At 54.1% G+C, this 15674-nt stretch overlaps 2 protein-coding genes across 3 annotated transcripts in view; both read left to right on the top strand.

Moving 5' to 3' along the window:
- Colec11 (collectin subfamily member 11) overlaps positions 1 to 6318 on the top strand; it is an 11973-nt gene extending 5655 nt beyond the window's left edge. The window contains exons 3-7 of one of the 2 annotated variants that reach the window (XM_004648056.3): positions 1458 to 1529; positions 2954 to 3025; positions 3667 to 3720; positions 5257 to 5352; positions 5512 to 6318. In XM_004648056.3, the coding sequence (XP_004648113.1) occupies positions 1458 to 1529; positions 2954 to 3025; positions 3667 to 3720; positions 5257 to 5352; positions 5512 to 5903 (686 nt within the window). In that variant the 3' untranslated portion in view covers positions 5904 to 6318. Of the gene's footprint in view, positions 1 to 1457; positions 1530 to 2953; positions 3026 to 3666; positions 3721 to 5256; positions 5353 to 5493 lie in introns of both variants that reach the window. The other variant, XM_004648052.2, reaches the window with a different exon arrangement.
- Positions 6319 to 11433: 5115 nt separating this feature from the next.
- Allc (allantoicase) overlaps positions 11434 to 15674 on the top strand; it is a 14318-nt gene continuing 10077 nt past the window's right edge. Inside the window, exons 1-4 of the mRNA XM_004648051.2 lie at positions 11434 to 11516; positions 12526 to 12620; positions 14403 to 14453; positions 14764 to 14851. Of these exons, the coding sequence (XP_004648108.1) occupies positions 12531 to 12620; positions 14403 to 14453; positions 14764 to 14851 (229 nt within the window). The 5' untranslated portion in view covers positions 11434 to 11516; positions 12526 to 12530. The remainder of the gene's footprint in view (positions 11517 to 12525; positions 12621 to 14402; positions 14454 to 14763; positions 14852 to 15674) is intronic.

The raw sequence follows: 15674 nt of genomic DNA, 5'->3' as shown, positions 1-15674 counted from the left end.
AGAAGTTCGAGAACCATCAGGAGACGCAGGTCCATGTATATATGTGGACAAAGTGGCACCCCAGCTGTAGACCTTGGGCTCCTCAGGAGGGAGCTTGAGGCTGTAGCCCAGGGTGACGTCAGAATGTCCTAGTTCTGTTGGCACTTGCTTTATGTTTTAGTGTTCACTTAAATGTAAATTAAGTGTCCTGCTGGGTATGGTGGTGCATGCCTGTAATTGCAGCACTGTGGAAGCTGAGGCAGGAGGATCACTGCGAGGTTGGGGCCAGCCTGGGCTACATAGTGAGTTCAGGGCTGGCCTGCACTGCATAGCAAGACTGTCTCAAACAAACAAACAAACAAACAAACAAACAAAACTAAAAATGCAAAACATTGACTGTCTCATCTATTGGGCTGGATTTCCATGTTTGAAGATTTTGTTGAGGAATCTATTATTGCCATTCACAGATCAAAGCAGATGTGGAAAATTACAGCAAATTAAAATTCACTAAAATGTTGACTTCTTATGTGGTTCACAGGTCTGCGTGCACGCGCGCGCACACACACACACACACATACGCATGCATGCACGCATGCAGGTGTGCGCAGGCACATGCACACACACTCAGCCGCCCTCTTTCTGTGCAGGTCTCTAGGGGGAGATGTGTGGAGGGCTGGGCTGCCCCAGGAGGGAGGCCAGGCTGCAGGAAGCTGGCTGTGAGCAGTATAAGCTCCAGTCAGAACAGCTAGTCTGGCTGAGAAGGTAGAGCCTGGGTGAGTGCACCGATGTATCAAGCGGCACAGCAGAGACCTGGGTTCAAGAAAGGTGTCATCCAGGAAGACTCTGCATGGTGGATGTCACCTATAACTGAATTTAGCCTTTTTTCTTTTTTGCTAGACAGTTTCTTGCTCTGTGGTCTAGGCTGGCCCTGAGCTCACCAGGTAGCCCGGGCTCGCCTCAAACTCCCAGTGACCTTCCTGCCTCAGCCTCACTAGTGCTAGAATTACAAGCTTGCACTACCATCCCTGGCTCCATTGGTGGCGTTATATATCTTTTGAGAAGGGAGAAACAGTCTGATTTGTGTTTTAGGAAGATGATCTTGGTAAGGACTAGACCGGGCAGGGGAGGCTGGGATGGAGCTGCTCTGCCCCACCCTGCCTCCTGTGGCCCCACCCCTCCACGCACCACTGCGGCCCACTTTGCAGGGAATCTCTGCTAGTCATTCAGACTTCCATTTTGTACCTGGCGAGTGTGCTTTGGAGCAGGACCAGTGTGGCCTCTGGTCCCAGCAGGAGCCGTGCAGGGCACATGCCTCGTGGGGAGCCCTGCCGAGGAGATAGGGGTGTTTGTGCCTTCGGCAGCTGGGGGGCAGGGTGCCCGGCAACTGCACCTCAGGATGGGCTGTGCTGTCCCTTAGGCACCCTGCAGTCCTGTGCTGGCCAGAACAGTGCTAAACAGCTATGATTTCCTTTCTGCAGGGGATGTGGGAGAGAAGGGGGACAAAGGAGCCCCAGGACGGCCTGGAAGAGTCGGCCCTACAGGAGAGAAAGGTATCTACAGCTCCTGGAGGCAAGGGTGGTGGTGGAGGGGACAGAGACTGAGGGTGACGGGGCCCCAGCTCCTGGCCACCCTGAACCATGGAAATAGGCTGCCGTGCCCGGGTTCCTGAGTGTGCATCCTGTGAGGTGGGCACAGCTGTGACAGTGGCTTGGATGGACAGTGGGGGCTTTGGACAGGGTGCTCCCTGTCCACATCAGCAAAGTGGTTTAATTCTGAATCCCCATGGGAATGTGCTGAGGTCAGATTACATGCGAAGGAGCTGGTACATATGTGTAAGGGACCTGTTCATACATGTAACAGCAGTGGGGCAAAGCAATTAGGACACATGTGGCAACTGAAACACACATATAGAGAAGCTGAGTTACATAGTACATAGCAGGTGCTCACGTAAGGGACAGCTATCTGTTTAGGATATAATTACTTTTATTACTTGCTTGTTTGTTTGAGATGGGTCTCACAATGTAGTTCAGACTAGCCTTGAACTCACTAGGTTGGCCTCAAACTAGCTGAGATCCTCCTGCCTCAGCCTCCCAAGCGCTGGGATTCCAGGTGTGCACCACCATGCCTGGCTAGAAAGACTTCTGCAAGTTTAATGTCTTGGGATATCTCTGCAATGTGAGCCACCTCAGCTAGGGCGAAGGGCACCAGGGCTGAGTCTGTGCTGAAGGGTTCCAGTGGAGAGAGCTGCTCAGTGTGCACCCTTCGCTGGCCCTTCCCTGGGGCCTGGGGAGTCGCCCTTCAGAGGGCTCCTGGGGACCTGAGGCTGAGGCCCCTCAATGGCATGTGGAGACTGGGCAGCTCCCGCCCAGCACAAGCTGCGCCCCAGAGAGGGGGTAGTTAGGGGTGAGGGGTGGGGGATGGGTGAGGGGCAGAGGGGGTTGAACCTTCGTCGCTCCTGGGTCCGACTCCTGCTCCTGGGTCCTCTTCCTAAGGACAAAGCCGGCGAAGCGAGCGCCCCCTGCTGCCTAGGCTCACGCCTGCAGCTGCAGGCCTCGCAGACAGACTGATGTGCCACCAGTGTGCGGTCTCCGCGTGGAGTACCCAGACCTGTGCGAGGCTGGAGCGGGAAGCTGCCTGTTCCTAGTCCCAGGGACCCTGTGCACGTGTCCCCAGCCGTGTCTGTGCTCAGGCCCCTGGTTTGGTGGGCGGGATCACTGCTGTGGTGTGGGCAGAGCCTCTCCTTCCCACCGTGGTGGCAGGGAGGTCGCTAGGGCCCTCGGTGCCCACTGCCTGTGAGGGCTACAGGGGTGGTCGGGTAGGGGACCTGGAGTGAGGAGGCACAGTGACGTGCTTAGTTTCTTCCAGTGTGTGATAAAGAGGAGTGTGCTGGGTCAGCCATCACACGCCACGATGGTGAAAGCAGGTGTGTGTCAGGTCACCTGTGCGACAACAAACCTGATCTCATTTTCTTTAGGAGACATGGGGGACAAAGGACAGAAAGGCAGTGTAGGTCGCCACGGCAAAATTGGTCCAATCGGTGCCAAAGGTATTTACAGTGTGATTCTCCCCCAACCTCCTCCTTTTCCTCCCTCCTTCCTCCACGCCTTCCCCTCCTTCTTTGAGACAGGGTCTCATTAATTCAGGCTGACCTTGAACTCACTAGGTACCCAGGCTGTCCTCAAACTAGCTGAGATCCTTCTGCTTCAGCCTCCTGAGTGCTGAGATCAGAGGCATGTGTCACCACAGCCTCCTTCATCTCCAAGTTTTATAAGCAGAGAAAAGTTGTGGCTGGTCCTATTCATGAGAAGATTGAGCTGGGCCCCTGTGTCTGGGCCCCTTCCAGGCTACAGTGCCCTATTGGGGGGTGTCCAGAGGGCCCGGGGTACAGCATGGGGTTCTCAGCACTGACTGCCCCCGCCTGGCTAGCAGCAAGCCCGAGTCCAGGCTCACCATCCCAACTTCTACCAGGCTTTTCATGATGTAGGGTCTCGGTCAGGGGCCACCTGCTCCTGAGCTGCCGCCTGCAGGGTCTCTTTAGGTGACACTGGAGGTGCCATGGCAGGGGTGTGGCCCACGTTCACAGCACCAGGGCCACAAGAGAAACACTGCTCCACTGTGGCACTTTGCATCCCCCCAGGGGACGCATGACCTCTGGTTGGTGACTCGTATTCTGCTTTTCTCTTTCAGGTGACAAAGGTGAGGTGGGTGACATAGGACCCCCTGGCCCTCTTGGAGAACCAGGTATGGTGGACAGGGTCAAAAATGTGACCTGTGAAATATTTGAAATGTTCTAGAATTGTAGTTTGAAAAATGTAATTGATCAAGCCAGGAGTGGTGGTATATGTCTGCCAACCCAGTTCTCAGGAGGTGGAGGGTGGAGGATGCCAGCGCAAGCAGCCTGGGCAAGCTGAGGACATAGCATCGAGTCCCTGCTGGGGAGATAGCTCAGTGGCCCAGGGCCCTGCCTGACAAACACAAGGTCCTGAGTTTGGTTTCTGGTGCCAAAAAAAAATATTAAAGAGTCAATAAAAACAGGCCAGGGATATAGCCCAGTGGGAGTCCTTGGGCTCAGTCCCCAGGACTGTACTGGAATACAAGGAAACCAAACTCAAATGCCTATCTTTTTTTTTTTGGAACCGGGGATTGAACTCAGGCCCTTGTGCTTGCCAGCGAAGCACTTATTCCACTGAGCCATCTCCCCAGCCCCACTAAACTAAAATGAAAAGCAATTAAAAATTAAAAACCAAGCCAAGTGGGTCTGAAAGCCCTGCCCCTCCCTCTTGGCCTCCCTGTGATCTGTGTGCTACCCTGATCTGGCTGAGATGTCCGAGTCCTTCCGCAGCTCCTGAAGGTCCCAATTGTCACCCATGGTGGGACCTCCTGACTGGACATGCTCCAGCAGGCTGTGCCTCTGTTCCCCCAGATGCCCTGGAGAATGTCCCCTGCCGGCCCCCTGAGTCTCTCCTAGGGCTCTGCCAATGGCACTCTGAGACCCTCACATCCTCTCTGCAGCCCTCCCTGCCCCCACCCCACTGTCTTCCCAATGCAGTTGAGCAGCACTTAGCATGCAAGGGACAATGAAGAACACCGTCTGAATAAATAAAGAGTTGATTAGGGTGAAAGACTCAGGGCCACAGGCCCCCTTGCAATCCTCCCCCCACTTCACACACTTGTTCCACCACCTTTGCCACTTCCTGCAGCACTTCTGGAGTCCTGTTTCCTGAGGATCTTTAGCTGTGCTGTCCTGGCTGCCTCGATGTCCTAAATGGATTTAAAATATCTCCCTTTCATGGTCATGGCAACTTTGAGGAATAGCCAGGAGTTGCACAGTGCCAGATCCAGTGACTAAGGTGGACAAGGACACAGTGTTGGGTTTTTACCAGCCTGCCTGTCGGTTGGATGGTGCTCAGCAGTAGCAGTCACTGCTGTTCTTTCTTGGTTTCACTGTATTTGTGATCACACCTAGTAAAGAACCTCAGGAAAGAAAACTCCAGAGCTGCTGCAGAAAGTGGCAAGGATGATGGGATGAGTGTGCTCAAAGTGAGGGGAGGCTTTTACGGGAGATTCTTTCACTGTAATCTTAATATATAAACACAGTGTTCCCTATCACCCCTGCTGACCCTGATGACCATCCACGGCCTCTCCGTGCCCCAAGGATAAGCATGAAATTGTCACCCCAGCCCCAATGCCTGCTTGGTTCAAGTAGATTTATGCATCTGGGGAGGCAGTGCTTCCTCTCCTGAGCCTGGTGTCTGGGGTCATGCTGGATCCCCACAGGTCTCCCATGTGAGTGCAGCCAGCTCCGGAAGGCCATTGGTGAGATGGACAACCAGGTCACCCAGCTGACCACGGAGTTAAAGTTCATCAAAAACGGTAGGTGGGGCTCCGGGCGCTGTCTCCCGCACCTCCGCTCCCTGAGCCTCCACCTCCCTGGGCAGCGCCCACCTGCCGCGAGTGTGCGACCCGAGTGTGGCAAGTAAGTGTGATCACAGAGATGCCAGCGCTGCCTTTCAGCCCTGCCCTCCCCCGCAGCTGTTGCCGGCGTGCGCGAGACGGACAGCAAGATCTACCTGCTGGTGAAGGAGGAGAAGCGGTATGCAGATGCCCAGCTGTCCTGCCAGGGCCGTGGGGGCACACTGGGCATGCCCAAGGACGAGGCGGCCAATGGGCTGATGGCCGCATACCTGGCGCAGGCCGGCCTGGCACGCGTCTTCATCGGCATCAATGACCTGGAGCGCGAGGGCGCCTTCATGTACTCCGACCGCTCCCCGATGCAGACCTTCAGCAAGTGGCGCAGCGGGGAGCCCAATAACGCCTACGACGAGGAGGACTGTGTGGAGATGGTGGCCTCCGGCGGCTGGAACGACGTGGCCTGCCACATCACTATGTACTTCATGTGCGAGTTCGACAAGGAGAGCGTGTGAGCCCGGGGCGCCGGGTCCCACCACCCCCACCCAGGGAAGACGTTCCAGGCTCTGCCCAACCCCCCCAGAGCACAGTGACCCTAAGAAGGGAAACAGCCTTCACTGGGGGTTATTTCTGAAGAAGTGGAGCTTATCTCCTGCATTGTAGCGAGGTCTGCAGGGAAAGTGCTACTCATGGTTGCCTCTCCGTGGGTATGTTGCCCAGGGCCAACCAGGAATTTGCGTCTGTGGGTACTGCAGCAGCTCAGTGTGAACAGTGGCGACTGGGGCGGGTCACCTCTTCATTTCCATATGGAAGACAGCTGAGTGCCTATAAATTATACCGAAAAATAGCTTCCTTTTCTTCACTACTATGCAAATGGAACCAAATTTGCTTTGCTTCAAACTCAGATGTCAAGAATATAAAAATAAATTCTCTAAACTTTACTCTGGAATGAAGGGTGTTATTTGGTTCTCCTAATGGCCTTAAAAGATGTATTAGTTATCTATTGCTGTGGAACAAAACACCTCAAACTCAGGGGCCCAAAGCTGAGATGTTTTATTACTTCAAGGCATTTGAGGGTCATACATTTGTGCAGGGTCTAGCTGGGCCCTTGGATTCAGGGCATTACAGTCAAAACAAAGCTGCTTGCTATGTGTGCCTATATGTGTGTTTTCTTTTTTTTTAAATTTTAGTTTGTTTTATGTATTTAGTACATGGTCTACAGGGTCGCATTACACAGACCAGGCTCATAGTGACCCTCCTGTTTTCAGCCTCCCAAGCACTGGATTACAGGTGTGTGCCACCATGCCGAGTCTCAATGGCTGTCTCAGCACACCCTGGGGGCAGGGCAGGCACTTTTTTTTTTTTATTATTTTGGTACAGGGTCTCACCACACAGCTCGGGCTCATAGTGATTCTCCCGTGTCAGCATCCCCAGAGCTGGGACTACAGGCGAGTGCCACTACCCAGTTTTGGTGGCCAGCACTGCAACATGGCATGTGGTTCCAGGGATTGAACTCGAGTCTTTGCACTTGCCAGACAGGCACTTAGACCACTGAGCTATCTCCCTGGTCCATGTTTGTTTTCTGAGACAGGGGCTTGCTATGTAGCTCAGGCTGACCTTGGACAGCGGGTGATCCTCCTGCCTCAGCCTCCTGAGCTTACAGGTATGCGCTACCAGGCCTGGATTCACTGTGGTTTTCAGGGCACGACATCTTCTTTGTCTTGATTTCTCACCCACTGTCTGTGAACCCGGGTGCATTCCACTCTCTGGCATGGGGGTCTGTCCAAAAGGCAGCAAGGAAAGGGCCAGAAGAGGAACAAAGGCAAGGTCCAAGCACGGCCTCCTACACCCTGACCGGAGTGACCCCCCATCAGCCTGGCTCTGTCCCGATGCTCCAGGTGCAGCTGACATGGGGTGGGGACCCGGGGTGCCTGTCCAGTCACCCACACTTCTTAGTTTCCACTCAAGATTCCTAGTAAAGACTTCCCTCCCCTCATTTCCAGAGACAGCGCACACAAACACAGGCAGTACAGACCCCAAGGGTCTGTGACAGCTCCCCAAGCTCTCCCAGGACACCCTGTGGGCCTTTGTTGTGGCTCATCTTGCTGGTGAAGTGTGTGTGGCGAGCCACCCTGGGTCACAAGGACAGGTCTGCTCGCCCGCCTTCACCCACTCTGCCTGGAGGGCCTGAGGCGCAGGCTTGCTCAGCTCTCAGTGGGCGGGAGGGGGCCGAGACCCAACACGGAAGACGCTCAGCCTTCCTTTGCGCCCCGCTGGCGTCCCCTACACGATGATAATGGCTCTGACCCGACTCTGGTAGGATCCAAGCACCTGAGAGTAGAGCCAAGCACTGCCCTGAATCTGTTCCCACGTGGCTCGCAGCTCGGGGATGGCTGGCTGTGTGACCGCAGGATGCCCTGGCAGAAAGCCTGAGGGCTGGACTCGGAGGAGTGCAGCTCTGTGGGGACGCACTGCCACCTAGTGGAGCACGAGGGCAGCGACGCGGCAGGCGTGCGGAGGCTGGCCTTGAGGCTGGTGCTCAGGACGAGAGGTGGATGGTGTGTGTGCGCGCGCGTGTGCATGTGTGCGCGCGCGAGGGTCCATAAGTGTGTAAGAAGCAGAGGCAGGGAGAGGCTCAGAAAAAACAAAGAGCAGCTGGGGAGCTGGGGAAGGAGGACCCTCAGGGTGGGGTAGATGGGGAGGAGGTTGGGGTTCTCTCTGGATCCCGTTGTCTTCCTCAGTCTTCTCCAGCCTCACGGTCCTCCCTGAGGGGTGGCTTGATGCTGCTGTCCCATCTGCCCATGTGCCAGGCCACGGCGTTTGAAAGTGCGCCCCTCCCTGCTCCCGTCCCCCCCGATGGGCATGAAGCTGCTCAGCTGCACACACCCCGCTCCATTCAGGGCCCTGAGCCAGGCAGAGCCAGGTGCGCCTTGCCTGTGAGCAGGAAGGTAGGAGCCTGGCAAGGGGACGCACAAAAGGAATCTGCAGAAAGCACTCTGGGAACACACAGCAAAGGCCCGACAGAACAAAGCCCACCATCGGGCTGCAGATGGGCCTGCCCCGTTCCTCCTGGCTGCAGATGCTGTTGCTAGGTTACTGCTACTGTTGCCATGGAAGCCGGTCAGACTGCAATCATTTAGCTTCCCACTCAGAGCCTGGGGACCAGGGGACCACGTGGAGTGCACAAGTTGCACACTGAACAAATCTAAAAAATGATAGCAACCTGCATAACACTCCACAGTAGCATTGCATGCATTTAGGAGCAGGGCAAACATGCATTTCTTGATTTCTATGGCAGAAGGAAACTGTGCTTCCTGAGGATGGCAGGGTCCCCAGTAGTCTCCTGTTAGCTTTTGTTGCATAACTAATCACCCTTGAACCCAGGGGCTCTAAACAGTAACTGTAGATTGAGGCACATGAGTCTCCAATGGAGCAGATGCAAGGCTCCAGGGAGCCCGTGCAGGGGCCTTCTCTGGAGCTGTCTCCTGAGGCCAGGATGCAGCTGGGCATATTCAAGAGGTAGCACCAGGGTCCCAAAGTGGGGTCAGCACACACCTGGGGGTGGTGGTTTAATGCAGCCTGCACCACCCTTGGTGTCTGAGCCTGGCTTCTGACTGTGTGGCCTGGGACCCCTTCTGGGTGCAGTAGCGATGATGAGTGTCCCCCAGAGCCCCCTGGGGAGTCTACTTTCTCACATGCTCCAGGTCATGGTCCTTGCTGGGGTGCAGGTCCCCACAGGCAGTTCTGAAAAGCCAGAGCCAGAGAGAGAGGGTGAGGGAGAGAGTCGCAGACTACTGAAGCCTGGGTGCAGGAAGTGGTGCCCACAGTCTGAAGGGATTCCACGAGACCCTGGCTCGGCAAGGCGAGAGTCACAGTCCCTGGAGTCTGCCTGCCCCTTGCTTGGGGCATGCACCGGTGCTGTCTGAGGTGGGTAGCAGTTGCTGTAGGTGGGTAGGGTCCTGAGACTTGCCAAGGGGTGCTTTGTTTGAGGCTGGTTCCTGAGGGAGGTGCTATGGGGAGGTGGTGAAAACAGAAAGGGGGTGGGAGGTCTTGGGTCAGGGGAGTGTTCTTCAAGGGGACTGGGTTTTCTCTCTTTCTGTCTCCCTCTGTTTTACATCCCAGCTAGGAGGACGTGCCAGTCAGCTTTCCCTTGCTGAGACATAACTGAAAGCAGAAGATGATTATTTGGCTCATGATTTCAGGGCATTTAGTCCATGGTTGGCTGCTCCAAGGGAGAAGCATCATGGAAGAAGAGCAAACCTTCTCCATTCATGGTGGTTGGGAAGCAGAGGAGCAGGGGAGTAGCCAGAGCCGAAGGGGCAGCAGATGGAAACCTGCAAGTCACCTTCTAGGACCCACCTAGACACCCCTGGAAGTGAGTTCCACTAATCCTCCAGGTCCCTCCCATGCCAATCAAATGGACATCACCAGAAGAATGGCTGTGCTCTGCTGTGCTTTGAAGATGCCACCATCCAAGAGACTTAAGAGGAACATGTAACCTGCTCCTCTAAGATAGGCCTTTTGTATCAGTGCCTATTTGAGAAACAGATACAACACAAGATACACACATATACAAGAATTTACAAGATCAGCTGATGATGGTCAACTACAAGTGGGATGTGGAAGAGCGCTGAGGGCATGTGCATGCTGGAGACCAAAGGATCCAATCAGAGGTCTGGAGCTCACTGCAATGTCCCACGTGGGCCCTATCAGGAGGCCAGCAGGTCTGTGATGGAAGGTTGAAGAGTCTACACTGGGAACCAGAAGTAGATTTGTCCTTCCTCATTTCCCCTTTACACTGCCCAAGCTACAAACCATCCGGGGTGGGCCTCCCACACCCTAAGGCATGGAATTCCTGAGGCAACTTAGTTGAGTATCTTACTCAAGTTGATAGACTCAGTCTTACATCTTTCCTGCTCCCTCCTTGTTACCACCTCGATTTGCACCCATAACAGAAAGCTGCCTGTCACTCAGGCATGGAATGTGGAGCTCTGGAAAGGTGGATCTGGTGGGCAGATCCTTGGTGCTGACCCTTGGTGCTGACCCCAGCTTGCCCAGGAGCCCAGAGACGTGTAGTTCAGGGCACACTGTGGAGGCTGATCCTGTGAGGCCACTCAGTGTTGTGGGGAGGGAGTTATCATGGGTAGGCTGCCTTTGGGAAAGGACACCCCCACTGCTCATTTCCATGGACTACCCCTTTACCTCCTGGACAGGGTGGCTGTGACCATGGGGTGGTAGTATCTTCCGTCCTGAGTGCTCCATCCCTGGCACAGGAAGTTGCTAGGGTCCCTCAGGAAGAGCCTAGAGAAGGAGCCCTTGTGGGGCCACAGGAGGGGCTGGCCTGGTTCTGAGGGTGTCCTCTCTCCACCTCCCCTTCTCCGCTCTGTCTCCCACAGAGCTTTTCTGCATGTTAGCAGCTCCTGGGACAAAGGATCTAAATTTTTAATTCCACTTGATTTTAATTAAGTGAATTTTAATTTTGAATAGCTAGCAGCTACCTTATTGGTTGGTGGGACTCCGAGAATCTTATTCCTGAAGCCTGATCCAGTGCCAACAGGGTCCTGGAAATTCGTGCTGTTGTTTTTGCTGTTTCATTCTGGGGATTAAACCCAAGGCCTTCGCATGGAGCCACTTTCTCAAGCCCTTTACTATTTTTTGAGCTGGGTCTTGCTAAGTGGCTGAGTTGCCTGGGCTGCACTCAAATTTGTGATCGCTCTACCTCAGCCTTCTGAGTGCAGGGATTACAAGTGTGTGCCACTGTACCTGTCCCAGAGATGCAGCCTTGGCTCAGGGTACTGGCAGGTGGGACGCTGGAGTTCAGGCCTGGGTAGGCAGGCAGTGGCTTTCTCGGGGTTGTCAAGGGCCTGGCACCAGCTGGGTGATACTCCTGGGAGTAGCAGGTCTGGCTGTCGAGGTTGGCAGAGAGCCGAGGAGGACAAGGGCTGCTCCAGCTCGGGCTCTGCAGCTCTTGTGACATCACAGGGGCCAGCAGGTCCGGAAGTTCCGTACTGACTCCTGTCCCCTATAAATTCTTTCTGGGCTGGTGCCGTGCACCACGGGACCCCGACTAGCTTGTGCGGAGCAAAACATCCAATTTTGAACGCTGGGCTTCACACTCCTGGGTGAGGGTGAGCTCTGTGAAGACTGCATCTGAACTCACTTCTGCTATGAGGGTAGAAGGCCCAACACCCACAGCTTAGACGGATGAGCTCGGGTTTAAATTGAGCTTGAGTGGATGCCTCCCATCCCCATTCCTGAGGGCAGATTCTCGGCCTTCCCGTAAACCTGGAGCAGAGGCTTCATGGGAAAAAATGTGTCCTTGATTAATCCCATTACTGAGGCAGACTTGGTGTCTCAGGCCCTTTGGCTCTAATTCTTCTTTTGTAAGAATAATGACTTGCTATCCTGCCTCAGCCTCCCCTAGATTGCAGGTGTGGGCCACCACAGCCTAAGAATATTCCCTAGTAAGACCTTAGTTTTTTTAAGTGGTTTTCTCCATTTCACGTGATAGACAGAAAAAAGAGGAATGCAAGACCAGGCAGAGGGCGAGAGTGCAGGGTCAGGCCAGCCCGCATCCTCTAACCTGGCCCAGGCCCTTGGGTCAGGCTCTGCTTCTCCAAGCCTCGGCTTCCTCAGCCGCAAACCAGGGTTGCTGGGAAACTGGACTGGGTTCCTCAAAAGCCCCTGTGACGGGCTTACAAGAACTGAAGTTGGGATGAACCCAGGACCTTTGCATGCCTGGCAAACACAGCGCCTCAGAGCGGCACCCCAGCCCACGGGGCAGGGTTGGAATCTTGCAAGGAGAAACCTCTTTGGCTCCTGTAGGTGGCGCCTTCTCAGCTGGGACCCAGACGTACCCAGGGCCTCTCACAGCTGCTTAGCAGTGTGTGCCCATTGCATGTGCGGAGGAGCCGCTTCAGTGTGACTGAGGGGGAGTCATGTCCCCCTTTCTGATCAGAACCCAAAGCCTGGCTGTGGGGCAGAACGCGTAGACAGAGCCCAGCTAGGGGTCCATGCATTGAGTGGATGCCTCCCATCCCCATTCCTTTAGTCCAGGTCCGCGGAGGGCAGCAGGGCCTATGCTGGGGTCCCGCCAGGGTGTGGACGGGTCTGACTCCTCCTGCCTCTGCCTTCCAGCGAGCATGGCAGACACCCCGCAGGAGGGTAAGCTCACCCGCTTCGTGGACTTCACCCAGCTGGTGGACATGGCGTGCGAGGCCGTCGGAGGGAAGGCAAGCGGGGGTCCCCATTCCTATGGCAGGGCACCCACAAAGTGGGTCGGCTCGAACTGGGCTGGAGCAATGCATGCTGAGAAAGCTCATTCTCCCTGCTCTCCCCCGAAAGGTTTTCTCTTTTGGGGAGACAACCCCCAGCAAGGGCAGCTTTGCCTTGACTTTTTTTTTTTTTTCTTTTCTTTTGACAGTCCAGGGTATTGAACCCAGGACTTTTGCACTGAAATTCACCCCCAGCTGTATTTGATTTTATTTCGTTTATTTAATTAAGGGTCTCACTAAGTCACTAATTTGCCGGGGCTGATATGGAAATTTGGATCCTCCTGCCTCAGCCTTCCAGAGTGCTGGGATGACAGGTGTGCCCCACTGCCTCCTGTAAGAAGGTTGGTTACAGGGAGGGTGCAAGGAGAGTGGTGCAAATTACTATGGAGCTGGATGGACTCCAGGGGCAGAGGACGGGGCTGCCAGGAACAGAAACCTCTGCAGGGTGCAGAGGGAAGACTTGTGCTACCCCCGGGTCTCACAGCCCACCTCCAAGCTGAAGTAGTTCAGGGGGACAGGGGACAGCCAAGGCCACTGGGGCCCTGAAAGCCATGTCCACCCTCGGAGTCCTGGACTCTGCCTCTCGAGGCTGCTGTCTGTGGTCCTCTGGCTCTGGGGCTGTTGGGTGGTTGGGCAATTGGCGTCCAGCTGATACTTGGTTATGACCCCAGCCTCGCCTGTTACCATGCTGTGCTGGTGGACACCCTTCTAGGACAGCCACCTTCGGGGAAGCATGTCCTGGTGTGACCTGTGGGACCCTTCGTTCCCCTCCCCCTTCCTACTTTCCTTCCTTCTTTCTTTTTTTTTTTTCTTTCAGTTTTTCTTTCTCTTTTTCATTGCTTTGTTTGTGGGAGAACCATAGACTCCAAGGCCTTTGGTTCTTGAAAAGGAGAAAGTTGACCACTAAGCAGGCTGAGGTAGGAGGACCAAGAGTTCAAACCCAGCTGGGTGTGGCTGGCACACACCTGTAACCCGAACACTCAGAAAGCTGAGGCAGGAAGATCTCCTCTTATTTGAGGCCAGCCTAGGCACTATAATGAGTTCAAGGCCAGTGCAAAACATATAGCAAGAGCCTGTCTCAAAATACCAGAAGGAAAAAAGGTGGGGATGAAGCTCAATGCCAAGGTCCTGGGTTCAAGTCCTTGTATCACCATCACCACCACACTAGGGAGGAAGTTGGACTGGTTGCTCTTCAGATATGAGCTTCTCAGATATGCTGCCCCCTCATGGGGCAGAGAGAAAAGGGCAGGAAGAAGAGAGGGGAGCAGGGAGGTGTAAGTCTCTGCAAACTGTGTGGCTCGGATGCGCACCGTGCTTCTTCCCCCGGCAGTGCCACAATCCTATCTCACCATAGTCTGCCATGTGTCACTAGGCACTGAAATATACATCTATCTATCTATCTATCTATCTATCTATCTATCTATCTATCTATCTATCTATCATCTTCACTTTGTGTATTTGGTACAGGGTCTCACTATGCAGCTCTGACTCATAGTGATCCTCCTGTTTTCAGCCTCTCCAGCTCTGGGATTACAGGTGTGCCACAAAGCCCAGACTCTATTGCTGGCTCAGTGCTCCCTAAGGGCAGGGCCAGCACAGCATATGGGAGCAGGGATCGAGCCCTGCTCCCTATGCTTGCCTAAGCAGGCACTTAGTCTGCTGAGCTATCTCACTGGTCTGAAATACAGTGGTTTCAAATATGTGGTTATTTCATCTTTGCTTCTGTTTTTCTTCATCTAGGTTTTATTTGCAACAGATGACTTTTTTGCTCCTGCTGAAAACCTCATAAAGGTATTGCCCCCTGCCACTGTGCCCTGGGAACACTGGTGTAGACAGACCTAGGTGGCAGCGTGGCTCAGACCTGCCTGTGTGTGGGGCCTGAGAGCCACACACTGTGCATCATGGCCATGTGTATTTTTTGAGACTGGATCTCACCGTGCAGCCCAGACTGCTTTCAGCCTTCCTGCCTCAGCCTCCCGAGTGCTGGGATCACAGGAGTGCGCCACCACGCCCAGCCCAGCAATGTGACTTTTACTGTAAAATTTTTGAAACACTTACACGTCCTCTCTGTACTTTGATCATCCTGTGTCCATCTTTGCAGAGCGAGAGCCCGACCTTTAAAGAACACGAGTACACTGAGTTTGGGAAATGGATGGACGGATGGGAGACCAGGCGGAAGAGGGTTCCAGGTAAGATGCCCGGGACTATGCTGCCCCACACTGCAGTGTCGCAAGCTGGGGCTGTGGTCTGTAGGGTGCGATGACCTCCTGATGGCCCCACGGGAGCCCAGGATCGGAGAGGTCAGAGGGGCAGCTTGCACCCCATTGCTGACCCAGCACCAGGTAGAAAAGCAGGGGTATTGCTTTGTGTGGACAATGGAAATACTGGGGAGGGCAGCAGGCCACAGGCAGGGGCAGCAGGGCCCTTGCTATTCCCTGAGGATATGCCTGACCCTGGACTGTGAGACTGTGATCTGCAGCGCAGAGGGTGATCTCATCTCCATTTAGTTACCATAGAGACAGGTCCCCCAACTCCACCCACATCACCCAGCCAACCGGGAAGCTGGAGATGAAACCAAAATCCACCCTCAGTCATGGCGCACACCTTAAACTGCTTTAGAAAAAAGTCCTTTTTTCTTCTTCTACTTTTCATTTTGAGAGAAAGTCTTGAAATGCCCAGACTGCCAGACTGGTTTGGAACTTGTGATCCTCCTGTATCAGCCTTCTAGAGTGACGTCTCTAGGAGGATTAGAGGCATGAACTACCATGCCAGGCCAGCTACCTTTTTTATTTATTGTTTTATTGATTAGTCTTTTTTTTTTTCAGGGTGGAATTTAATCTTTATTTACAGGACACTGCAAAATAGGAAATTCCACATAGAAATAAGAAACCCCCCTTCAGAGGATAAGCTTCATACAGTATGTACAGTCTGGAACTGTTCAAGTATAGTCTCGTTGTAAAAAGTGCTACAATGACAAACCACATTTAAAAAAAGAGTTCTTAGTAGAGAAAG

The sequence above is a fragment of the Octodon degus genome, unplaced genomic scaffold, assembly GCF_000260255.1.
Source record: "Octodon degus isolate 3935 unplaced genomic scaffold, OctDeg1.0 scaffold00351, whole genome shotgun sequence".
In the NCBI taxonomy this organism is placed as follows: Eukaryota; Metazoa; Chordata; class Mammalia; order Rodentia; family Octodontidae; genus Octodon; species Octodon degus.
The sequence above is the reverse complement of the archived record's forward strand: the minus strand, read 5'-3'. Positions and strand labels throughout refer to the sequence as shown.